The sequence below is a fragment of the Microcaecilia unicolor genome, chromosome 12 (assembly GCF_901765095.1).
Source record: "Microcaecilia unicolor chromosome 12, aMicUni1.1, whole genome shotgun sequence".
Lineage (NCBI taxonomy): Eukaryota > Metazoa > Chordata > Amphibia > Gymnophiona > Siphonopidae > Microcaecilia > Microcaecilia unicolor.
Window position 1 is genome coordinate 47,793,260 of NC_044042.1, and position 26,295 is coordinate 47,819,554.

The 26,295-nt window shown below is 41.9% G+C and overlaps 1 protein-coding gene across 2 annotated transcripts in view; it reads right to left on the bottom strand.

Annotated features, from left to right (window-relative positions):
• Positions 1-26,295, bottom strand: part of SIK3 (SIK family kinase 3) — a 454,627-nt gene that overhangs the window by 110,047 nt on the left and 318,285 nt on the right. For both annotated transcript variants that reach the window (XR_003944053.1, XM_030221942.1), the window contains exons 5-8: positions 18,060-18,184; positions 17,519-17,642; positions 6,369-6,487; positions 3,224-3,334 (exon numbers count right to left, since the gene is read on the bottom strand). Coding sequence is in view for 1 of the 2 variants with exons in the window: in XM_030221942.1 (XP_030077802.1) it covers positions 3,224-3,334; positions 6,369-6,487; positions 17,519-17,642; positions 18,060-18,184 (479 nt within the window). In the remaining variant the exon portion in view is untranslated. The remainder of the gene's footprint in view (positions 1-3,223; positions 3,335-6,368; positions 6,488-17,518; positions 17,643-18,059; positions 18,185-26,295) is intronic.

A 26,295-nucleotide genomic window follows, 5' to 3' on the forward strand; every position in this document is an offset into this window, starting at 1 on the left:
ACAGGTAAGTATCTTCACTTTCTCCAAGGACAAGCAGGCTGAGTTGTTCTCACAACTGGAGTACTGAGGGAACGACCACTTTCGCATAAGGACTTCCCGGAGTACCTTATGCAAAGGAGCCGTTACTGCCTCCTTAGGTGGAGAGACGTAGTCCAGGACCTCGAGCATCTCAGCCCTGGACTCATCCTCCACTTCTGCAGGGAATGGAATGGCCTCAGTCAGACTCACAGGAGGAGACAGTCTCCTTTCAGGTGGAGGCGAAGGTTCAGAGGGAATCCCAAAGGACTCATCGGAGGATAAGTATCTGGGATCTTCCTCTGACTCTCATGAGCGCTCCTCCTCAGTATCGGAAAGCACTTCCCTTAGGGATCTCCGAGACTGAGCCTGCCTCGACGCCAAAGACCGACGTCTTCGATGGTGATGTCGAGGGGCTGACGCCTGCATGGACTGCGGTTAAGCTTCCTCCACCGACGTTGATGGGGAGTCGACCTGGGTGGCAGCCGACACCAGAGCCGCAAGTGGCACCGAGGTCGGGGACCTCACTGAAGGTGAAGGGCCACACACAGCTGCAGGAGATTGCACAGCAGTTGAAAGCACCCTCGATGCCGAAGCAGACTGGTGCAGCAGTCCTTCCAGAAGCTCTGGAAGTAAGGCCCGGATGCACTCATCGATAGCCGCCATCGGAAAAGGCTATGGGGCCAGTGGAGCAGTCAATGGCAGAATTTGTTGAGGCTCGGGAGCAGGAACTGGACTGCTGGGAGGCCGATGCGTTGGCACCTCCTGTATGGAGGGGGAGCGGTCTTCCCGGCGCCAATGCTTCTCGGGTGCCAAATCCTTCGATGCCCCAGAGCTCCTGGGCACCATGTGTCAAAGGGGAACGGTGACGGTGCTTTTTAGCCTTCACTCGATGCACGTCACCGAGCCTCCTCGGTGCTGACGAGGACGTCAAATCCTCACATTGCCTCGGGATTGGGTCCGACGATGGGCGGTCCTGGGGGGGGCTGCACAGCAGGAGGCCTTGGGCCGTGGGCTCTCAGCAGTCATGCGTACCTCTAGTCCTGACATCAATGTGACCCTCGATGCGACGTCGAAGGACCAGACCGAGCCCCAAAAAGTTTCTCACTCTGGGCTTCTTGAACAAGTTGTGTCCTCTTCTTCATACGAAGACAAAGGGCACAACGAGCCGGGCTGTGGTCGGGCCCAAGGCACTGGATACACCAAGAATGTGTATCTGTACCTGAGATGGTCTGGTTGCACAGAGTACAATGTTTAAAGCCACTGGGAGTCTTCGACATGGAAGGGAAAACCGCACCGGCAAAATCAAATGGCTCGATTGTGCCAAGAAAAGAGACACAAAAAGGGAGAAACCTGACTGCGCAGCCCTAAAAAGGGGCCACTGCAAAAAACAAAGGAAACGTCAAACTGGGGAAAAAATAACTACGAAATTAAAGGAATGACTTTTTTTTTTTTTCAAACAAAATGAAAAAGTGAAAACAAAAAAACTGAAGCAGAAAAAAAAAACTCGTGAAGCCTCTTTCCTGGGCACTAAAAGGAGCCACAGAAAAAGCTGTCGCTCCTCGCGTGGAAGAAAGAAAATTGAGGAGTGCAGTCATGCGATGGGTGGGAAGTCAGTCCACGCAGAAGGCTCTGGCAAAAGTTTTTTCTTTTTGCTATTGCTGGTTCTCGGGCCAACGAAGACGTCGACCCAGTTGTGAGAACAACTCAGCCTGCTTGTCCTCGGAAAATGACAACTTTCTACTAAAAGTTCCTATTATAAGAATATACTCTTAACTGTGTGCACACAATGCTGAATTTCACTAGATGTTACCACTCCGGAAAAGGACAATATATTGAAACCCTTGGCTTAATGTGCAGCAGCAGTCACAAAAACAAAAAAAACAAAACTAACAGAATGTTAGGAATTACTGAGAATGTCTTGGTTTTAGTCTATATTGCTACCATAATGCCTCTGTACAGGTTCATGACACAGACATGGTTCACGTATCACATGCAGTTCTGGCGACCCCATTACAGAAAAGATATAACACAACTAGACAAAGCAATACAAATTATAAGGAGGATGAAACAGTTCTCTAAATTAGGGATCTAATGGAGAAAAGAGGACGGAATAGGATATGACAGACGTTTTGAAAAGAATGAGTGGTATGGAGTGGGTCTATAACAGGGGCGTAGCCAGACACCCAATTTTGGGTGGGCCTGGGCCTAAGATGGGTGGGCAGAAGAACCTCGCCCCATCCCACAGGTGATTTGGTCTCTCTCTCCTTCTCTCGCCTGCATACCATATGGTCTCTCAAACATCCCCCCCCTCTCCCGTATACCTTTTAAATAGCAGATTTTCACCAGCAGCGAGCAGCAACTAATACACACTGCTCATGTTGGCCCCACACCCTTCCCTCTGATGCAACTTCCTGTTTCCGCCTAGGCAGAAATACATCAGAGGGAAGGCTGTGGGGCCGGTGCAAGCAGTATGTATGTCACTGCTCACTGCAGGCGAAGATCTGCTACTTACAAGGTATGCAGGAGGGACACTTGTTGGGAGTTTTCGACTGGTGGGGCTTGGGGATCCCTGCCAGCCACATCATATGTATGCTGCTACTGGGTGGGCCTGAACCCAAAGTGGGTGGGCCTGGGCCCACCCAAGCCCACCCTTGGCTACGCCACTGGTCTATAAGGAAGGAGAGTGTACCCCTTTAGACAGCAGAAGGATGAGGAAAAAACACAATTAAACTGATAGTAAATTTAAAACAAATTTACTGAGGTGCTTTTTTAGCCATCACACAAGTAAGCTGTGAAACCTGTTGCCAGAGGATGTTGCTAAGTCCAGTAAAGTAGCTGGGTTTAAAGCAAAAGTTCAGATATGTTTTTGGAAGACAGATCCATTAACAACTATTAGCCAGGAAGACTAAATAAACATCCTTCACTACCAGGAGCTGGCGGTCAACATCAGGGCATAGATCTATTAGGATCTGTTGGGTACTTCTTCCAAAAGACCAGGATTAGCCCTGTTGGAGACAGGATGCTGAGCTCGGTGCACCACTGGTCTCACCCAGTATGGCATTTCTTAAGTTCTTATGCTAACATTCCTAACAGGTCTCAAGGTCCTCTTATAAAAGGGATTGTATGTATATATATCTCTGGAGTTCCTGTTGCTGTTCCTGTTCCTGTTGCTGGGACAGAGCATGTGCTGCTACAATCTAATTACCTGTAGTGTACGTTCCTTGTCAAGCCCTATCTCCACCATGGCTAACAGCACCTGCTCATTTACTGGCTCCAGCTGCCTCTCAATCTTCAGATGTTGACACTCTGTGATTAACTGTAATGTAAAAAAGGTATAGAGAAATTCCACATTTGACTGTTTATTAATAAATGACTGTCCCAAACAAGCTCAAAGTGACACAGTTTCCTTCCCAACAGGACGTGTCTCCTGGAAAGTAACCATCAAGAATCCATAGTAATGCATTCTAAATTTAACATCTGATAAATTACATAATGTAAATTTAACTCCTAAGTAATTGTAATAGGGAAAATAGGAACAACAAATATTTTAGTGCAGCCTGTTGGCTTCTAAGTAATTGTAATGTGGAGAATAAGGAGGACAAATATTTAGCGCAGCCCATCATTCTTAAGTAATTTTAAAGGGGAGAAGAGGGAGAATGGATATATTTGTGCAGCCCATCGATGAATGTACTGCTGCAAAGCGGCCCATCATTAGTCACGAGTTTGACTTATCTGCTTTATTACATAGACACAAGGGGAAAGGGGCAGGGGAGGGGTAATTTCATAACAGGGCACATATTTCCAAAAGCATCTATATTACAAAGCCAACATAGGTATCTTCATAAAATAAACTTTCAGAATTGTCACTAATAGTGCAGAAATACTCTTACACAAATTTATATCTGCTCCAAAAGTGTAAATGTGTGTGTATAATTTATATATGTATAAAGTATCTGCATATCACTCCATCCCAGTTCTGCCCAAACTACACCCATGGGAATGCCTCCATGTGATGTACATACAAATACAAATGATCTTGTTGGCGTGCATGTGATACACCTGTACAATTTTATATAGGCATTTTTCATATGTAAAATATGCACTGAAAACACTTTCTAATCGATATTCAAAACAATTTAACCAGCTGCTGACCAGTTAAATTGCTTGTTTGGAGCTACCTTCTAATTTTCAGAAGCACTTAACTAGTTATCACTGCTGAAAATTAGCAGTTAATGCCTAAGTGTAAAATGGTCACTTTGGTGGCATTCCAGGGGCTGAGTCAGCAGTTGGCCAGTTAAGTGCCGACATTCAGCACTTAACTGGCCAGGGTAACCACATAAATCATAGTCCTACCTTTATGCACTAACCCATAACCGCTTAAGTTCTGAATATTGACTTAACTGGCTATGTGTTAGCCAGCTCTGCATAAACCAGATACTCAATGTTGAAGCCTGGACGTGGCCCAGCACTGAATATGTGGGAATAAAGCCGGCAGCGGTCAGCAAAATGATAACCGCTGAAAGCCATTTATATGAGTAGAAGGACAATCTGAATACTGTGCTTGAAAGTAAAATTACAAATGGATGGTTCTTTGAGTTTCTGTGGTGATCAGGATTGCAATGGTGCTTCTTTACACTATGTGACTAATTTCTCTGTCTAAAGGTTAAGTTAGCTAGACTTGGGGGTGAGTGTATCTGACGACCTTAAGGTGGCTAACAGGGGGAAAAAAAAAAGGCAACAGCCAAAGCCAGAAGGATGCTTGGGAGTACAGGAAGAGAAATGGCAAATGGGAAAAAGGAGGTGATAGTTGCCTTGTATAAGTCTGCCCATTTAGAGCACAGTGTACAATTTTGGAATACCACACTTTCAAAAAGGTATAAACAGGATGGAGTCCTTCCAGAGGGTCAGTGGTCTTTGCCATAAAGCATATAGGAACAGACATAAAAACCTCACTATATATACTTTGAAAGAAAGATGGGACAGTGGAGCTATATAGAGATATTTAAATATCTCCATGTATAAATACACAGAAGGCAGATGTCCTTCAATTGAAAGGAAACTCTGGAATGAGAGGGCATAAGATAAAGCTAAAAGGGGACAGATTCAGGAATACTCAAAGGAAGTATTACTTTACATAAAGGGTGGTGGATGCATGGAACAACTTCCTGCTGGAGACAAGGACTGTATCTGAATTCAAGAAAGCATGGGACAAGCACATGGGATCTCTTAGGGAGAGGAAAAGATAGCAAATGGTATGAACGGGCAGGCTGGATAGGTCATATGGCCTTTATCTGCCACTATTTTCTATGTTTCTCTGTTGTGGGAGAATAGTCTTTCTTTGCCCACCGACTCTTTGTGGGGAAGAGACTTTACACCTATGTTGTGTGTCATACATAATCTTGGGCTTCTAATGGACTCCCAATTGATAAGCCCAGTCTCTACTCACCTACAGCGCTTTACAAGCTGTGGCTCTTGCATCACTTAACAGTATATTTGCTTACTGGAGATTTTTCCCTAGTAGTGTGGTTTCACTTGAATACTACAATGCTCTCTATTTAGGTTTACTAGGGTATGTGCTGTGGGCCTTCCAGTTGGTTAAAAAATCAGCTGCATGTTTCCTGACACAATGCAGATCATGATCTCGGATGACACTGGTACTGTGTTGCCCTCACTGGCTTCCTATTGCATTTTGCATATAATTGAAGATCCCCACTGCCTGGTGTTTTAATCTTTGAATGAGGTTGATCCGTGTTATCTAAGACACAGCTTGATGCCTTATGCCCTAGTGCTTCAAGACATTTGCTGCACTCATCCAATTTGCAATCCTTGTCCATACCCTCAATGCAAGAGGGGAAGCTTTCTAGAACTTGTGTTTTTGCTTGTTCTATTGCTACTCCTCTGATTTGAAATAATTCCATTTAAAAGGCAAAGTATTTTAGCCTCCATTAAACAGTTAAAAGGCACAGTTGTTTAGATGTGTCTTTGGTGTATAGGGTAGAGAGATGGGAGCTGCTGGTTTATATTGTTACTAGGGTTTATATGTTTCTGTTTTATTGTAATGACTATTTTTTAATGTATATTTATTTGTTCACCACTGAGATCAGTTCTTGCTGGATATGCAATCTAGAAATGCATTTAAATAAATAAGATACAAATAATCACCAAGACTCCAGAGGCTGGATATGTCCATATTTCTGGAGACTTTCAGCAGCACAACACACTTGACATCCATCTGAATGGAAAGCATTATATAATCTAAATAGTACAATTTAAAAAAAAAACCCTTTCTGGTGTACAACTCATAAAAGAAAAACATTTTCTGAAATTAGGACTATGAATCAACCACCTACCCGGTCAAACTCTGGATCAGCCTCCCCAAGCTTCATCCATTTGTGTTTGCAAATTTGATCCATGGACAAACGTTTGCTTGGGTCCAACACCAACATATGACGGATCAAGTGCTCACACTCTGTAAAAGAGCAAGACTCAGCTGAATACTCACAAAAGGAGACAAGCATATGTACGTGTATCCAATCCCAGAAAATGTCCCAAGCTTGCTTACAGCTATTTCTGACAGAGTAGGTAAAGGAACATGTTCCTATGTACCACATTACCACCTCTATCCTCATGGCAACTAGTAATTCTGTTTTATTTAGTAGAAAATGTACTCTTTTATAGCAAGGACATAAGTTATTTCTAATAATATGAAAAATACAAAACATCTATTTTACTAACAATGGTTTCATTAAGTTAGTATATTTTTCCACACTATCTCAGCCTCTAGATGGCACAGCAGCGCTTCATCCACTCTTGTTGACATTCAGGCAATGCAGCTTTCAGCCATCTTTCAGTGTCAAAGGGCAACCACAATTGCCATCTCTCAGGCAGCCATAGGCAGGATTACCAAATGCAGGCTTCAGGCAGGAAGAGAGATTTCCCAGGCAACTTCCTTCTGAAAACAAGTACCACCAGAGCTCCTGGCTGAAGTATAAAATATAAAACTCTGCTGACAAGTTAAAGTTCAAGCCAAAAACACTATGATAATTAAAAGACACTCTAAAATCTAATGAATTAAGGAAGAGAGAGGTGAGAAGAAAGGAAGCCTGTGAAGGAAAGGAGGAGGACAGAGGAAGGAGATGCAAGGCAGGGAGAAAAGCGAGAGGAATGAGAAGCAGCGTAAAGCAAAATACCATATGTGCAAAGAAAGAAAAAAAAAAGACCGACTTTTATGGCAGATTTCTAGACCTTCTGTCTATTTAAATTATTCACTTGACAGTTTCATACCATTTGAGTGAAAGTGATACACAAACTGATGATGTTTAGGTGCCCAACAAGCACATCTCAACATTTGAATGAAAATGAGATGCTTTTCTTGTGGAACTACTCAATCACTTTAAAAGTTAAGGGGGCAATAATCAAATAGCATTCACTAATTCTAACTTCACAAGTAGTTTTCACCACAGGATTTGCACCAATAATCAAAGCAGAACCATACATGGACTTTTGCTTGGATCAGCAGTTTTCAACCAGCATGTTACATAGAAACATAGCAAATGAGAGCACATAAAGACCATATGGCCTATCCAGTCTGCCCCATCCATAACAGCTACTAATCTCTACTATCCCTTTCTCACCCTCAGAGATCCCTCTGTGTTTCTCCCATGTTTTCTTTTGAAATCAGATACATTTTTTGACACCACTCCCTCCATTGGGAGGCCATTCCACAGGTCCACCACCCTTTCATAAAGAAGTATTTCCTTAGATTACTGATGGATCTATCCCCTTTTAACTTCATTCTATGTCCCCTCATTCCAGAGCATCCTTTTGATTGAAAGACTTGTCTCTTGTGCATTTATGCCACAGAGGTATTTAAATTTCTCTATCTTATCTCCATTGTTCCATCTTTTGTTCAAAAAAGCATGAATATTGAGATCTTTAAGTTTTCCCTATATGCTTTATGGTGAAGACCATTGACCATTTTACTGGACACTCTCTGGAAGGACTCCATCCTGTTTATATCCTTTTGAAGGAGTAGTATCCAGAATTGTACACAGCACTCTAAATGGGGTCTTACCAGAGACTTATACAAAGGCACTATTCACCTTCTTTTTCCTATTGGCCGTTCTTTTTCCTATGCACCAATCCTCCTTCTGGCTTTTTCTATCACCTTTTCTATTTGTTTGGCCATCTTAAGATCATTTTTTAATTTTATTTCTGCATTTGTACCCCACATTTTCCAATCAAGTGGTTGGTTCAATGCAGTTTACAGTTTACTTTAGTTACTCATGATACATTGTCATTTGAAGTAGATGCGTGGTTTGCTCAGTTTCTGTTGGTGATCAAGTTTTGTGGCGTGTTGGTTAGTGTTCAATCTACTGTGTGGCATCATCGAAGAAGGATTTTTTTCAAGAAGTGAGCTTTCAGGTGTTTTCAGAACGTTTTGTATTCATTCGTACATTTTAGGACTTTCGGTATTGTGTTCCAAACCTTGGGACAAACGTGTATGAAGCTGGTTGAGTATGATGATTTGTATTTTAGGCCTTGACATCTGGGAAAGCATAGGGTGAGGTAGATTCTTGCAGCTTTGACTGCGTTGCGTATAGGTAGTTCTATTAAGTTTGTCATGTATTCCAGTGCAAGGCCAAAAATTATTCTATAGGCCAGAGAGCATATTTTGAAGGATATACATATTTTGATGGGTAGCCAGTGTAATTTTTGGAGCAGTGGTCTTGCACTTTCAAAATGTTTTCTGCATGAAAGAAGAGCCTGACTTGGGAATAATAGCCACACGAGCACAGCACAAGGACCCAGGTACTTGAAATCCCTGATGCTTCTTCCCATCATAGCTTCACCTAGTCCTGGCAGGAAAAGCGAGGTCCTGCTCATATTCCTCCCCCTCTTGCCAAATCTGACCTTTGGGTAGAGAGGGTGAATTTTGAAAGAGGGACCACTGGGGAGAGGTAGGAGGTTTGGGAGAAGAAGGAGCAAAGGGATGAGGCTGTGGGGTACTGAGAAAGAGAGGATAAGACTAGGTGGCATGACGGAGAGGGGATGAGCCTGACAGTATGTTTGAGTGAAAGTCAAAAGATGTGAAAGAGAGGCTGTATCATCATAGCAGCAACCTCCCCCCTCCCCCCAAATGTTGGTCCTATGCACATTCCCTATTCTGACATCACCCAACCAAACTGTAGGTGTAAAATTGAAACTTTTGTAAAACATTTGCAATTTTTTTCAGGTTATTCCCAATAAATATGCACAAAAGAGATTTGCACATATTGGAGATTCCAGTGTATGCAGATTTTACATGAATTCATCGTGGATATCTTGGAAACTGGACTGACCTTGTTTCATTAGAGTGGGTTTTGTGAAACTATACCTTTAGCTATCCATCCTGAGGGAAATCAGATTGCTGTTGTGTTACTGGTTATCAGAAACCCACATTATGCTACTTACCCTAAACTGTCAATTAAAATGTTCTATTACGTATTGTGTTGACATTTTAAGTAGTATTCTATGCCATACTTTGTATTGTTATTTGAATATTTTTACTGCTGTATTGTCTATTGCTCATGTTTGATTTATTCTTACTCTACATCGGCTCGAGTGAATTCCTTCAAAAAGGCAGTAAATAAATCCTAATAAATATATAAATAAATACATTTTACAAATATTTAGGATGAGCAATCTCAGTGAATGTCCTTGGCTCCTTCTGGAACCCTGCAATCATGGGCCCTGCATCTGGGACCCTGAGCACTATCTGTGCAGCATCCCCAAGCCCAGATGATGTGGGAAACAGAAAATTAAATTCAAGGACCTTTCACATGGCAATATACAGCACATCCCATCTCGGCGTATTGGGCTTTATCCTCACTTTCTTGTATCCAAGGATACTTTCTTGAATTCTGTTAGTATTTTGGCTTCCGGTGGAAGATCATTTTCAAATACCCATCATTCATACTTTATATTATTTATAAGTCTACCCACTTTGAACCTTATGTCGTGACTTCTTCCCAGACTTTCATTATTCATACTTTTTTCTCCTAGAGGATATATATTTAGGTACTTGATAAAAATCATTACTACTGAATTTTGTTGGCCACATCTGCCAAACATTGTCACTTCCTCTTACACACCAGATCTACCTTATTCTTTGGAAGGGGTCTAGAAGCCTCCTTCAGCTTCTCTGGGCTACCAGCTCCTACTGGGAATACAGTGCTCTGAACCCAGATTTGCTACTGCCTGATCCCTTTCCCATATCATGGCTCCCTTCTCATGTGAGAGATATCTTTTAAACAGGGTACCCAAGCTAATAAGGCACATAGGTACATATGTTGGGTCTATCTTATAAAGGCAAGATGTATGAATGTGTGTCTTTATAAAACTATTACAGTGAAAATATGTGCAAATTTACACCTGCTCCCAGTCAAGTGTAATTTTATATTCATATTTGTTAAACTAAACCTCAGCAGATAGCCTGTAGGGCCCATCCAGTCTTCCCAACACGGTGACCAGATTTGTATCTGACAATCTGCACAGGTTCCACTTCCTAGAATCATAAAGAGGGCAGTCAGCAAATTGGCACCTTGCCAACCTCATATAGGCAGGAATAAGATGGCAATCTTAGAACATAATACCATGATACCGCTACATTCAACCCTAACAATGCCTTCTCTTCCACACCGCTAACACCATTTATTCACTATTATCAACTTTATGATTCTACCCCTCCTCTCACAGAGATATGCAGCACCTGCAATCACAGCATATGCTTTTAATGTGGTAACATAAACACATATTTAATCTCCATCTCTCCCTGCCAACTTTGGGACACAGACTGTAGAATTCTGCCTGGAGTAGCTGATGATGCCCACTCCAGTCTTGATCCTGATCCATATTTGCAATTTATGAGACCCAGACCGTAGAAGTCTGCCCGGCACTGGTCTTTTTTTTATTTTATTTTTTGTTACATTTGTACCCCGCGCTTTCCCACTCATGGCAGGCTCAATGCGGCTTACATGGGGCAATGGAGGGTTACGTGACTTGCCCAGAGTCACAAGGAGCTGCCTGTGCCTGAAGTGGGAATCAAACTCAGTTCCTCAGTTCCCCAGGACCAAAGTCCACCACCCTAACCACTAGGCCACTCCTCCACTTCCCAACCTCTGAAGCTGCCGTCTTAGCTCACTCCAGAAGTACCAATCCCACTCCTGATTTGACTATTCACCATCTCCAGGAGCAGCAATGCATATATGGGGTAATTCTATAAAGCAGGCCCTAACATTTATGTGCTGATTATGCATGTAAATGATTAGAATAATGGCATATATGCACAAGTGCCAAAACTGTTCTGGAACTATGCCCATCTCTTATGGGTGTACACATAGGCAGAGTCTGGATGGAATTCACATATGCAACTTACAGAATTTTATAACTTACATGCTATCTTCAGCATTTAGGCATGAAGCGCTATGGCTGGCGTACGTGCTTGCGCGTAACAGCACACGCGCTTATATACTCAGTTACACTAATATTCTATAAAGAAAAGTAGCCACCTGCCTTCCATTATAGAATGGATGCCTGGTAGATACTGTTAATATATGGCCTAGCTTTGGATCTACCACTGGAATAGTGAGGGCCAAGGCTATGAAGCCTAAGATAACTAAAGTACTGACTAGGCCAAATATCTGTAAAAAGCAGGTCTGAACCATGAGTTCTGACACAAACTGGTACAGCTGTCACTTTAAATCAGATGAACAAAATGGAGTCTATGAGTTTTGTATAAAAGGCAGCAGAGGTTATACAGGGTTATACAGAGTTCTTAAGATGGTGTGAAAAGTATGTGAAAACTATTGCAACAGGGAACAGGTGTCTCAGAAATGAGATGTGAAAAAAAGAACTTGTTCCCAAAACATACTGATAAGCCCGCGTGGGAACGTATCATCTCAGAAATTGAGAGCTAGGTTTCCCACCATTGACTTCTATGGAGAGGTTGTGTATAAAAGAGGGGACAATCTGCCATAGCTTTGGTGTCTGCCCCAACGCTTATCTCAGACGGCGAAGCTCTGTCCGATTGTACCAAGAATCTGTCTGCTGAATGTACCTGATTAAAGTCTGATGTCTGTATTTGTACCAACTTGAAGACTTGTCTTTGGGTAAGAAATAAAATGTATCTATCTATTTAAACCTATCTCTGTCTTTATTCTATCTTCTCTTTACCTTACATTTAGTTTACAAGGCAGATCACATACACTCAGTTTCTGGAGAAACTTAGACAGAATTTTAATGAGCATTATCTGGGAACATAAATGGCACAGAGTATACCTAGATCCAGGAAGACAGAAAGCAGTAGTTATGGGAATTAGAATTCTATTACAGCCCCTAATGCAAACCCAGAGCAGACCTCCTTGTGATTGGGTGACAATGGAGGTTGGAGAAACCATGCAGAACCTGTTATGTAAAATAGGTATCTTTAGTCCCCCGTGTTATCTGGAGTCAGAAAGAGGTCCAAGAGGGGGAAATTAAAACAATACTATTTGTCTATGTGCTTACTTTGTACACATGTATAGACTTGGGTAATTTATAAGACCCCACTTCAGTGCATAAAATGCTCTTCTACATGATCTAGTCCCTTATAAAATTATCTCCAAAATGTAGATCCTGAGTCTATGTTTATTACATTTAATATATTGCTTTACAATACTGTATCAAGCAGTTTACAATACTAATAAAACAGCTAAAACAACAATATTAAAATAAAAACAAAACCAGGAACACCAGTTTCTGAAAGACAAGCCTCACCCAATAAAGAGGCAACACTCACAACCACTTAAAAAATGAATTTCATCATTAAACAAACAAAATGAAGAGTCAACCTGAAACACCTTAATGAATTCCCATCAAAAAAGCCCGCTGAAAAAGCAAGGTTTTCAATAAAACCTTAAATTTTTTTCCATCAATCTCTTCCCGATGCGTTCTAGGCAGCTCATTCCACAATTGCGGAGGTAGTAAAAAAAAAAATGCTCGATATACTGCACGGGCCTGGCTAGGCACTGCTAATCTATGTTCATGCAATGAATGCAAAATTCTACTAGGTATTGTTGTTGTGCATGGCTGAATGCTGTGAACACTGTCTCCATAGGTTTTACTAAGGATGCTATGAATTGAATTCAGGGTTCTCATGACACATTTCACAGAGAAAACAAGAGTCACCAGACTGACTCCCTCTACTTCCAACTTAAAGCACAGGAGCATGATTTTCTTCTGTTTCAACCCACAAACAGTATAAAACTATTGAGCAGCAGTTAATCAACCACTCTCCAAAAAGAGCAAACAAACTGAGCAGCACACTCCAGTCCACAAACCAGGCGCATTGTGAGTAGAAAACGCGCTCTAGTGCTTCTGCCCCGCCAACTGCGGCACAGCACAGGAGGTAATGGACAGAGGACAATTTTGGCATCCTGCCTCCCTTGTGCGCCCTTTGTGGCTGCACTATTGACACACAGCTCACTACGGCCCTGCACCAGACATTTGTAATACTTCCTTATGATTCCCCAGCAACACGGCGCTTACCTAGTTATGTAATTAATATCTCTAATCAATAAGGACTCAAAAATATTGGCCTCTGGAGATATGTACTGGCTGCTGTGATTTACAATGTAAGCTGCCAATTAATTTCTCTTCTCTTAAGTTAGAAATGCTTGCACACAGAATGGAAAATGCAGGTCCATTAACAGCCAGCATCAAACAAACACAATGCATCAGAAGAGACCAGTTGCTCAGTGTGATGAACAGCGCATGCAAAATGGAGAAGTACTCGACACTCAACTTCTACCTGAAAAACAACTGAATGTCACTGTTAGCCAACAAAATGATAATTCTGTATAATATCACTTTCATTACTTATTTAACTAGCCCTGCAGATAGCAAAGGGCAGAAGAGCACCAAACCAATCATCAGCAGTCACCACAAATAATACAACTATGCTGGCAAACGTCAGTTGAGTATCTGATCCCTGGTCTTTCTCCAGGTATTGAACCTTCAAACTGAAAACATGGAAGCTTTCAAGCTATTAGCCTGGCTCATTCCTCAAAATATTTCTAGTGCAGACTAACTTGCCTGCACTTCTCCGATTATGAGTCTCAACTTTTGATTATATGTCAACTAGAAGTCTGTTGTTCCCTTTCTGTCTGATTCTAGACATGAAAAGCTCGAGACCTCAGCCTCCAGTTATAATATCAGATAAATATCCGGCAGTACAGAGCGAAATCAACAGAAAAAGAAAGGAGGGTCTACAGGAAAAAAAAGTTCTCTATATAAAGCAGACCTTCAAGGTGCTGTCAAACTGGTAGAAAGAAGCACACCATTCTAAATAAAAGAATTTTGTAGAAATTACTTAAATGTAGTAAGGGTTCATTAAAAAAAGTGAGGAGGAGAGAGATTATCTGGAAGATATATCCAACCTAAAAGCTGCAGCAAAAGGTACGGGATGTCTCAAGATGTGGCTTTATCTGTAATGAATTATGGGACCTACCTACCCTGGATACCACTAGTAAGAATGAAATCTTCATCTAATGGGACAGTCATTATGCATTCTTTGTGATTTGCAAAAGAGTCCCAAACATGGATATGACCAAATGGAAAACCTGTCAGCTCTATTCTGAAAGGATTGGAAGAGTGAAGATTAAGGGACTGCCTGTAACTGGACTCTTGAGGAACACTTTATGAAGGGAAGTCAGGTTTTAAATTAAGAAGTACTAAACATTACAGCTTTATTACAGAAACACTCATTATTAATGCAACAGCCTCAAACTCTTCTCTCTCCTGTGGCTTAATGCACACAGACGGCTACAGAAACACTCTACATCATTCATGGTAATGACGTCTTTACTGCCATCAGACCCTGCACCAGCTCTATGTTTTGACAGATTACTTTAGCGTCATCTTTCCTGGTCTCCAAGGCAAAGGATAGCACCAACAGTCCGGCAAAGGATAGCACCAACAGTCCAACAATCTCATCTGCATGGCACCTTAATTATTAGGTTGGTAGAAAAACGATTTACTTTAGGGGAAAAGTACCATACAGGCAACACTGAAAGTTTCCATTTAACATAAGAACAGCAGAAGAAGGAGCAACAGTAGAAGCTTCTCTTATAAACGTACACAAAGAACTCTACCAGAGAGCAGTTTAAGTACAGGCAGCGGCAGTAAAAGCATCCTACGTATAAATTCAATCTTACTGCAGACAGGCATCAACACAGCAAACATCTTTTATACTCAGACACAAACTGCCTCCACCACAGAAAAGGTATAGCACAAGTGCAAACAGTTCAAAATTCACTCTCCATCCCCTATGAACTTTCAAACACACACCATCATACTAGAGAGCAGTTTAGCACACGCACACACATAAATGGAAAGGCATTTTTGAAAGGACATCTACATGTCAAAAAAATAAAAAGAATCGAGCACAAAATGCCCCCCCCCCCCCCCCCCCCCCCCCCCCCCACATAAAAAAACCCAATAACAACCTATTAATCTCTCAGCCATTTTTGAACAGGAATAATGTCTGGGATGGACATCCTTACGCTGCAGAAATCCATCCTGAACAACCATTTTACAAACTGAAATGTTTAAATTATAAACAGGGAGAAACAGAGCACAAGGACATCTGTCTGGCAACATTCTTATGAAAATGGCCACACAAGACATCCTTGCAGAACAGAATAGCTGCCTAGTGGTTAGTACAGTGAACTATAAACCAAGGGACACAGGTTCAAATCCTACTGTAGTTTTGGTTTTTTTTTGTAAATGTGATCCCTCCAGGAACAGAAAAATACCTACCATACCTGAAAGTACACCACGTTAATAGCCACCAGACTTGCAGGTGTCTTATATATTCAGGCACAGTAGGTATTTTTCTGTTCCTGGAGAGAGCACCAGACAAAAATATTATAGTTACAGTGGGATTTGAACCTGTCCCACAGTCCATTGCACTTACCACTAGGCTACTCCCCTGAGCTCCACTGCTTTGTTCAGAATGGCCATAATACCTGCAGCTCTGATACAGCCTGGTTTCCCTTCCGAGGGGGATGGGAAAAGCAACCGCTGGAAAGGTCATTCCTTAATGCCTACAATAATCAGCTGCTCAATCAGAGCACCATTTTGTAAATTTGGATGTGACTGAAACGAGTCTAGATAAAATGTCCTTTAACAAAGAAAAAGAAAAAAAAAGACATGGACCTTTCTTCCCATTCCATTATCACTGAAAGAAGTCCTATATTTGGGCCGCCTCTAGTCCCACCCAAAACATGCCCCCTTGCTATTTGGATGAATTGCAGTATGAAACGTCCAAATTCTGACTTTCCAAAATCGAGATTTGAACATTTTTAGCAGACAGATGTTTTTAAAGGCATTTTGAGGAACAGGCAGCAACGGTACATGTTGTCCTGGTATACCCATATTGTTCCATCACAGAACAGATACACTGCAAGAAGCAATAATTCAAGTCCTACCCCACAATCATCTCCACACACACACCCCACCCCTGAATAGTACAGTAGAATAACAGCACTGCAAGCTTCTCTCTCACATACATATATACACACTGCAGAATAGGTAGAGCACAGTGCAAACTTCTCACACACATGCTGTCTCACCACAGAAGAGGTATAGTACAGGCAGCAGCAGTGCAGTTTTCACACACACACACACACTGCACAACAGTTTTGTGGAAGCTGCAGTGCAAGCTTCTCTCATACACACATAAACCAACCACAGAACAGGTGCTATTTCTTAAGACATTCTTTATATCACAAGTTCTACCACCAGTAACTAATGGAAGCAGTTTCCTTCGGCTATGACACGAGTAAACATTTTAACCAAGGGATACCAATTACATATTGTTTTCTATATTGTTGAGATTAGTAGCTATGACCCAGAGATGAAATTCACTGACTAGAACACCTATCAGTTAAGCGATTCTCTTGAATTTGTTTTCTAGCACTATGGCCAGACCCTCGGCACTTAGGGTGTTATGGCAGAATCAGTGCACTCCTGTCAATGCAGGGCTGATTATTCTGTTACCATATATCCCATTTACAAGCACGACAAGATTAGTCTTACTCATGGTTCTGCCTCCTTCTGATTGTTAGTGGCAACAGATCATACATCACTATGTCCATTAATAACACTTAAGCTCACGGAATTCTCCAATTTTCTCTTCAAAAGACCCAGCTAAAGGGCCCCTAATTCCTAGCATCTGCTATTTTCAGCTTTCAAGCCTTTAAAATACTGACAAATCTCACCATACGTCAAAAACTGCTCGTGCTAACAGAAGACGAGGGCTGCAAGATTGCACTGATCCATACTTAAAATACTTAGGCTCAAGGTTGGCCCTGATCATCATTATTTGTTCTTTATTTGCAAACTTCAGGAACTTCAGGTTAATGTCTGCTGAAGTCCATGGCTCATACAACTCAACTGACTGCAATGTCTCCATCTTTACCTGTGGACATGAAGAAGGGAATGCGGAACTTGCCACTGAGGACCCTCGCCCGCAGGTTCTGCAGCGTGCTGCCATCAAAGGGTAAGGCACCACATACCAGTACATAGAGGACCACCCCAAGGCTCTATATGAGAAAAAGGGACAAGGTCAGCAGCAGCAGGAACAAGTGGAACGTGGATACTTAACTTCTACACAGCAACACATAGCAAAGCTAGAGGCTTCACACAAAGCAGAGGTCTGGGAAAAGCAGAGGTCCCTAACATACTGTTTGGGAGAGCAAGGTTTAGATATGAAAGACCCAAGTACCATAAGGAGCAGCATATCAGTTGCCTGCAGGTTGGATATGGAGGGATACTGAGAGGTTCCATCTTGGAGGTCACTTATTGGTAACCCTCTGGGTATAGCAAGGAGCTCTAGATGTCACCACCAGGACAAGATGTAAGAAAAAAGCCAAGGATGACTAATAAATGGTATACACATTCACACAGAGAGAATAGCAACTGCTCCCCAAATGTCATGCTTAGAACTCTTTGGTACCTACCCAGATATCCACCTTTGGCCCATCATATTCCTTGCCTTCAAAGAGCTCAGGGGCAGCATAAGGAGGGCTTCCACACCAAGTCTTCAGCAGCTGGCCTGGAGTGAATAGGTTGCTGAACCCAAAATCTGAAAAATAAAATCTTCAACTTCAGGCCAGTTAATTACCTGCAAACTCAATTAACCAATTGTGTGTGTGTGTGTGCGCATCAGGATATACCCCAAGCCTTTAGAACTGTACTTCTAACAATGTATACAGTATTGCACACTGTAGTATATTTTTACATTCACTGGATCCCCTCTCTCCCTATCCATCATTCACCCACCCCATTTCCTGCTTTTTTTTTTTATATATAGACTGTTGGTAGGACAGAAGTTCAAACCTCACAGCTTTACCCTACCACATAAAGTGTTCCCTGTTTTCAACTGAGCTCCATATATTAACCCATCTTTGAGACAATCTTGTTGCTGATATTCTTTAGTGCTAGTTAACTTTCCTATCATTATTAGATTTTAAGGTCCACAAAACAGAGACTGCCTCTTGTGTGTATCTGTACAGTGTGGTGTAGACCTTGTAGCACAATATAGCTACATAAATGTTTAGTACAGTGCTTTTCAATCTTTTTGTTATGCAACCTCATTTGTGCAGTCACAGAAATTGCACAACCTCTTGGATGAGCAGGCCAATGATGTCTTTATGGAAAGCCTCATCAAGGTACTACTCCATATATGGGATCCAAAGTTTGGAAAGCCTTGGTTTAGTAGTAGTAGTATAAATATTTATCATTGCCATTAACACAGAACTACAGGAATCAAATAAGATGGGAACACAGAACCTTGGCAAAACCTATACAAGTACAGAAGAAGCCTCGCAATAAACAGGTACTTTTCACAAGCAAGGGCCAGGGCCAAGTGGGCTTGTTCACTGTGTAATGTTTCTGCAGGAAATATATAATTGGGAATGAAAAAAACCATTAATCCCTGCTGACAAGAGTCTGTGTCAGTAACACTTCCCCAGGAGGTAGCAGCAGTCCATCCACATAGCTGGTAATATGAACACATATGATAGGAATGGGACTCCCCAAAAGTAAAACAACCTTCACTGAAAAAAGGTTACATGACACCTTAATGCATGCATTTGCATTTTCAGAATTCTTACTCACCTTTTCCAAATTCAAACTAAATCTCCTATCTATTCAAATGGTAAGACGTGATATATGATGCTTGCTGAGAGCTGGATACCAATGGGGGATGAGAAAGATTTTTTACTGAAGAAATAAATAACCCACCTTTCATAACACACCAAATCTAGAGACCCTGTTTCAGTTTTCCCATCCTCTGTTCACTGTCAGGGTGATTTTATAACCAACTGGACAGTGTAAAATATGAACTCAGAAAACACACCACATATACACACCCAGGCACTCCTGGGGGAAGGTGGGGGGGAGATAGACAGGACAGGCATTAGCACTTATGCACACATATCATAAAATACACATGCATGTGCCAATTCTTACCGGCATATACGTGTACATTACTCCTGCCTTTCAAAGGAGGAGTGATCCTGGTCATCAACCAGATTCTAATCAAGAAATGGAACCTTTAGCTCAGCGGTTTTCAACTAGTGTGCCACAGGGATACCAAGTCAATATGAATTTGGCTGCCCTCATACACCAAGCACCCCTCTTCACAAGCATTCAGGGACCAGTCCCCTTGCTGTGCCATTCTCTCCCTGTCAATAATTCAGCACCTCTCCCCTCAAGCTGCCTCCTCTACCTTCAAACTCATGCCTGAGGTACCATGCTGCGTTCCTTCTCCGGTGCCCTGTCCCCTATGACAACTTTTCTCCCTCGACTATGTCCCACGCTGCTGGAAAAAATAAAACAGGAAATTGCATCAGAAAGGGGAGGAGTGCTGGAGAAGGGAAGCTGCGGGGCCTGTCATTGGTGACCTTAAAGACAAGTTGGACGGTGGTATGCAGGGCTGGGGGAGTGTGACAATGAGGGAGAGGTGCTGGACTGGGGCTGTGGATTTGAGAATGAGGCGAGATGTTGAAGCTGGGGGTTTGAGAATGAGGGACAGGTCCTATAACATAAGAAGAACAGCTATACTGAATTAGACCAATGGTCCATCTAGCCCAGTACCCTGCTTCCAGCAGTGGCCAAGCCAGGTCACAAGTACCTGGCAGAAACCCAATTAGTAGCACCATTCCATGCTACCAATTACAGGGCAAGCAGTGGCTTCCCTCATGTCCGTCTCAATAACAAGACTATGGACTTTTCCTCCAAGAACTTGTCCAAACCTTTTTTAAACCCAGATATGCTAACCACCATTACCACATCCTCTGACAAGTTCCAGAGCTTAATTATTTGTTGAGTGAAAACATATATACTCCTATTTGTTTTAAAAGTATTTCCATGTAATTTCATTGAGTATCCCTGGTCTTTGTACTTTTTGAATGAGTGCCAAATCAATTTACCTCCACCTGCTCCACACCACTCAGGATTTTGTAGACCTCAATCGTATACCCCTCAGCTGTCTCTTTTCCAAGCTGAAGAGCCCTAACCACTTTAGCCTTTCCTCATGTGGGAACAGTTCCATTCCCTCTATCATTCTGGTCACTCTTCTTTGAACCTTTTCTAATTCCGCTATATCTTTGTTGAGATACAGTGACCAGAACTGAAAACAATACTCAAGAAGAGGTCACACCATGAAGCGATACAGAGGCACTATAATATTTTTGGTCTTATTTTGCATTCCTCTCCTAATAATTCCTAGCACCCTATTTGCTTTTTTGGCCGCCGCCACACACTGGACAGAAGATTTCAGCGTACTGTCTACTATGACACCTAGGTCTTTTTCTTGAATGCCGACTCCAAAAGTGGAACCTAGCAGAAGATAACTATGATTCAGATTATTCTTCCCAATGTACATCACTTTGCATTTGTCTACATTAAATTTTATCTGCCATTTGGATGCCCAACCTTCCAGTTTCCTAAGGTCTTTCTGCAATTTTTCACAATCTGCATGCATTTTGACAAATTTAAATAGTTTCATGCAATCTGCAAATTTAAATAGCACCAGTCCCAGTACAGATCCATGCGTCACTCCACTATTCACCCTCCTCCATTGAGGAGGCTGTGAGGGTCGAGATGAGGGGGAGATGCTGGACTGGGGGGTTGAGAATGAGGGGGAAATGCTAGACTGGGGCTGGGGGAGTGTGAGAATGAGGGAGAAGTACTGGACTGGGGCTGTGGGTTTGAGAATGAGGAGATGCTGGGGGTTTGAGAATGAGGGAGGGAGAGGTCCTAGACTAGAAGGGTTGAGAATGAGGGAGAGGTGTTGGACAGGGACGGGGGGAGGAGTGGGACAATGAGGGAGAGGTGCTGGACTGGGGCAGTGTGAGGATGAGGGAGAAATGCTGGGTCTGGGGGTCTGAGACTGCGGGAGAAGTGCTGAACTGGGGCTGGGGGAGTGTTAGACTGAGGGGGAGACGGTCTGCATGGGGGAAAGGAGGGAGAGTGGTGCTGCATCGGGCAAGAGTGGTGCTGCATCGGGCAAGGAGGGAAAGTGGCGCTGCATCGAGCAAGGAGGGAGAGTGGCGCTGCATCGGGCAAGGAGGGAGAGTGGCGCTGCATCGGGCAAGGAGGGAGAGTGGTGCTGCTTCAGAGGGGGGGAGCAAGAAACGGTGCTGCTTCAGGGGGGCAAGGAGGAAGAGAGGTGCTGCTTTGGGGGGGCAAGGAAGGAGAGTGGTGGTGCTTCAGGAGGGGCAAGGAGGGAGAGAAATTTTGCATGAGGGGCAAGGAAGGAGAATGGTGCTGGACAGGGAGGTCAGTTAGGGAAGATAGAGATCCAATGAGGTGGGTGAGGAAGAGAGGGGCTGAAGAGAGGGAAATAGGTGGGGGGGGGGGGGGGTGGGAAGAACAGAGGTGCCAGGACCTGCAGGGAAAGAAAGAGGAGGAGAGTCAATATCACAGAGGAAAATGTATGAAACGTTGCACATATAGAGGAGGGGCGGGGAGAGACATGTTACACATAAAAGGAAGGGACGAAGGGAGATAAGCTGCACAAAAAGAGAAGACAAGAGGGGGGACAGGCTGCATATAAGGTTAGGGAAGAGGGGAGACATGATGCACATAACGGGAATGGAAAAAGGGAGACAGATTAAACATGAATAGAAGGCAAGAGAGGGGACGTTCTGCACATAAGTGAAGGGAAGAGGGAAGACTTGCCGTGCATGAAGGGAAGACAAGAGGGGAGACTTGCTGCATATGAAGGGAAGAAAAGGGGAAAACAAGAGAGATTTGAGAAGGAGGCAGAGAAATTGAAGAAAGCTGAACGTGAAAGATTTGAGCCAAACAGACATAGGGCAGGAGGTGAGAAAAGAAATAGCAATTGGGAAGGAGACCCTGGAAACAAAGTATTTCCATTGTGTTTCAGTAGTACAATTAAATGAAATAACTACTTCTGAAGGTTACAGGTATGAGTAGGGATGGAGGACATTACTTCTGGGAATGGAATGGATCTTAGCAGTGACAGACAGGTATGGGTTAGATTCCAGTGGTGTGCCTTGACAATTTTTGTGCCTTGTAAGTGTGCCGCAAGATGAAAAAAATTAAAAATCGCCGCTTTAGATGTCTAATGTTGAATACATACGAGTCTGAAGTTGCTCAATCTGCTACTTTGCTAGTTACATTTGCATTGGTTTCTGATAAAGATCGGGTGCTACAACTTATTTTAGGCACAGAGAAAAGCTTTTTTTGAATTATAACATATGAATTTACCCAGATGTTTCGAGACAGACTCAAAAGAAGAGAAGACAATTTCTTTTACTTCGACCTGTTGTTCTGCAAATGGGGGCTTTGCTCTTTTTGAAGTTTCCCTACAAATGTGTGGTGAAATATAGGTTGTATAAATACGTTTCCTTTGATTTGACACACTTGTCCACTCTTATAACGTCTAAACAGGGTAATAGAAGGGTACGTAAGAACCTCCTTGCCAATACTGGCAAATATTAATCCACAGTAAAGATTTCCTGACGAACAGCTAGGTGCTTGAAGCTTTTTTGTTCTCTATTTGATTGTTAAGTACTAATTTAACAATATTTCCCTTTGTACTGTTTACTTTGATTCCCCACCTATTGAGGACGAGTAATATTGTTTCCTTTTTACAGATTATTATATCTATTATTTTCCTTTGTTGTATGATAACTTTGCTGTACAAATGGATGCTTGGATTGTTAATTTCAAAAATCTTTAATCTGTTTTATTTATCAGACATAAGCTGCATTATTTTAATATCCAGTTCAAGTTTACTGTATATCCCATAGTCGAATATCAACTCGTCCTTCTTTGCTGGATATAGTCCAAAGAAACGTTAAAGTTCATAGCTTTTAAACTGATCTGATACAAACTGATGGAAACAGTTCTGAAGTGTGGCTGTACTCTCCTCAAAGCCTCAGCGCTGGAACAGGGGTACCAAGGTGCAATAGTGTGTGTGTGTGTCAGCAGCATTACTATTGACCGAGGTGGTACAGTTTCTTGCAGTGATTAACTGCTGATCAGGATGTAGGTGTATTGGCAAGCTGCAGTCAGAACATTCTGTATGGGGGGGGGGGGGGGGGGGGTTCCACTACTGTTCGATATCACATTATTATTTCTAGGTTTTATAAAAAGGCAAAACACAGTAATAGGAAAAATCCTTTCCAATCTTTTCCATACTGCTTTGCTTGCCAAGCCAAACAGTAACAGATGGGTATGGACTATCTCAGGGAGCCCGTTCTGAGAGCAAAGCTTTGAAAGAATAGTTTCAGGCTTCCTTCACTTAAAAAAACAAAAAGAAAAAAAGTTTCCACCATATTTGCATCCACTTAAGTTCACTACTGAAGGAAATCACAGCACACTCCAACCTAATCTCCCCCATGATCTCAGTTTGAAAATCCTTCTGTGGTAAACAGTCTCCTACAGATGTAAAACTTCAAGGCTTGCACTGTGAAGCATTTGAAAGCAATGCACAGTTTAAGGCCTGTAATCCTCCAAAGTCCTGGCAGCTGCCATATTAGCAGGAGAGCTGCTATGTATCTCAGTCTCAGAATCCAATTGGTCCACACTAGTCTGATGTCATAAATTATATCAAACAGTGCACAAGCAAGGTAGATGTAAATGACTGAAGCCAGATAAAAAACAAGATGAGATGGATGGAAGTGGAGAAGAGCTGGTGCTGGGATGAATTTGGGAATTTATATGCTCCTGTATCCCATGCTGAAGAATCTCAACTTGACAGATTATATGGAACAATTTAGGATTTTCTGGCTGATGTTTATTTATACTTATATTTTTTAATTGACTGCTCTTAAGGGACCTTACAATAATAACCATAACAAGAAATCATGTGCACACAAAATATACCATACAAAACACAGTGAAACAGATAAATGTAATTAAATATGATAAAATTGCTGCATTTTCCATAACCAGCAAGACAGATCAGGCATACAAATGGGGCGAGGTCATCCAATGGCTCCAGGAAAGAACTGCTCACCAACAGCTCAGAACTTCGATTTAGAGTTGGCCCTTCCCATGCGCAGAGGTCTCAGCTCCTCAGTTTCATTTCTTCTGCTCTAGTGATGACACAAGTTGAAGCTCTCCTAATTTATGAGTATTGCTGTCTTACAGCATTTTTTTAAAATCTTTTTTCTTTTAAGATGACTTATTTGTTATGTTGTTGCTTTATTTTACTTAAAGAGAGAGAGAGAGAAGTCGAAGTCAGGATTTTCAAGAGCTGGGGGAGAGCAATTTAATTTCTGTGCCACTGGATAACATCATCCACTTGTGTGCCTCACTCAACCTGCTTGTTGATGGAAAACAGCATTGCTAGATTTGCAGAACAGAAATGTTGAGTACATATTCATACCTTTTACTGATAATACAACTTTGAATTAAAGCCTAATTGGTTTTATTCTGTCAGTTTCCTAAAACAAAAATCAGGTAAGCTGTTCCAAAGCTTTGGTGCTATATTTGAAAAAATGCCCTATTCCTTATTTTTCCATGTGGATCACTGCACTCCCTGAATTTCCAATAAATAAGTACTTAAGTATTACCATACTGGGACAGACCGAAGGTCCATCAAGCCCAGCATCCTGTTTCCAACAGTGGCCAATCCAGGTCACAAGTACCTGGCCGGATCCCAAAAGTACCTGATCTGCAACATAGTTCTCCATATGGATGCTCCCTGGGCTATGGAGAACTCAGAGAGAAGCTTCCAAAATATCATTATATAGGGAAGACATGGAAACTTCAGCAGTCCTGAAATACTGAACAGTACAGACATGGGTAGAACAGAGCTAACACAAAAAAAATCTCACATCTATTACTGCTACTTATTCTTGCTTCGGTACTTTCTTTTCTTTTTTTAATTGCAATTTTAGAAAATAACATGCAAGTTAAACACTTGAATAAGTAACATGAACCGCAAGCATATGAATTTAAAAAAAAAGAAAAGAACAATATCAGGAAAAACAATCATTCCTTCTTAGACCTCAAAAATTACATTATCTTCTGAGAAAGTGAAGAGAAGAGAGGAAACCTCTATGGGTAAGTGAACATTACTTTGCTGGGAGATTTATGGGTCCTTTTACTAAGGTGCACTAACAGAGTTAGCACATGCTAACAAACTAGTGTGCATCAAATGCCATGCAGCCCATAGGTATACAATGGGCTGCGTGGCAGTTAGCGCACACTAAATCTGTTAGTGCACTTTAGTAAAAGGATCCCTTGGTGACTTAAAGTTTGGGACAGGAGAAAATCTGTGGGCTAATAAAATCTTTTAATTTCATTTTTAAAAAGCAAACATTAATTACTAGCTTGTTTAAAGAGTCTAATATTCTTTTGCCTTTGATTGATCTTGTTGTTAAAGGCCTGGAACATTAAAAGTGAGGTATTTGATTGGTTAGAGGGGCTTAAATAATTTTGCCTTAGTCTTTTTTCTTAACCACCTTACCTAACTCTCAGCCACCCCAGGCACATCTCTTGAATTTATAGTCCATTATACCAATGAAGAGGTCAAGAGGGAAATTTGTCACCACGAGTTATTATTATCATTAGTAATTATACAACAAATTATTTGCAGTTCAGCAACAAGAAAACACAAATATACAAAATATACAAAATATACTCCCTTAGCAACTTTAAATAATTAAACAACTCACTAATATTAAGATGCAGACAGAAGTTCAGCAGCAA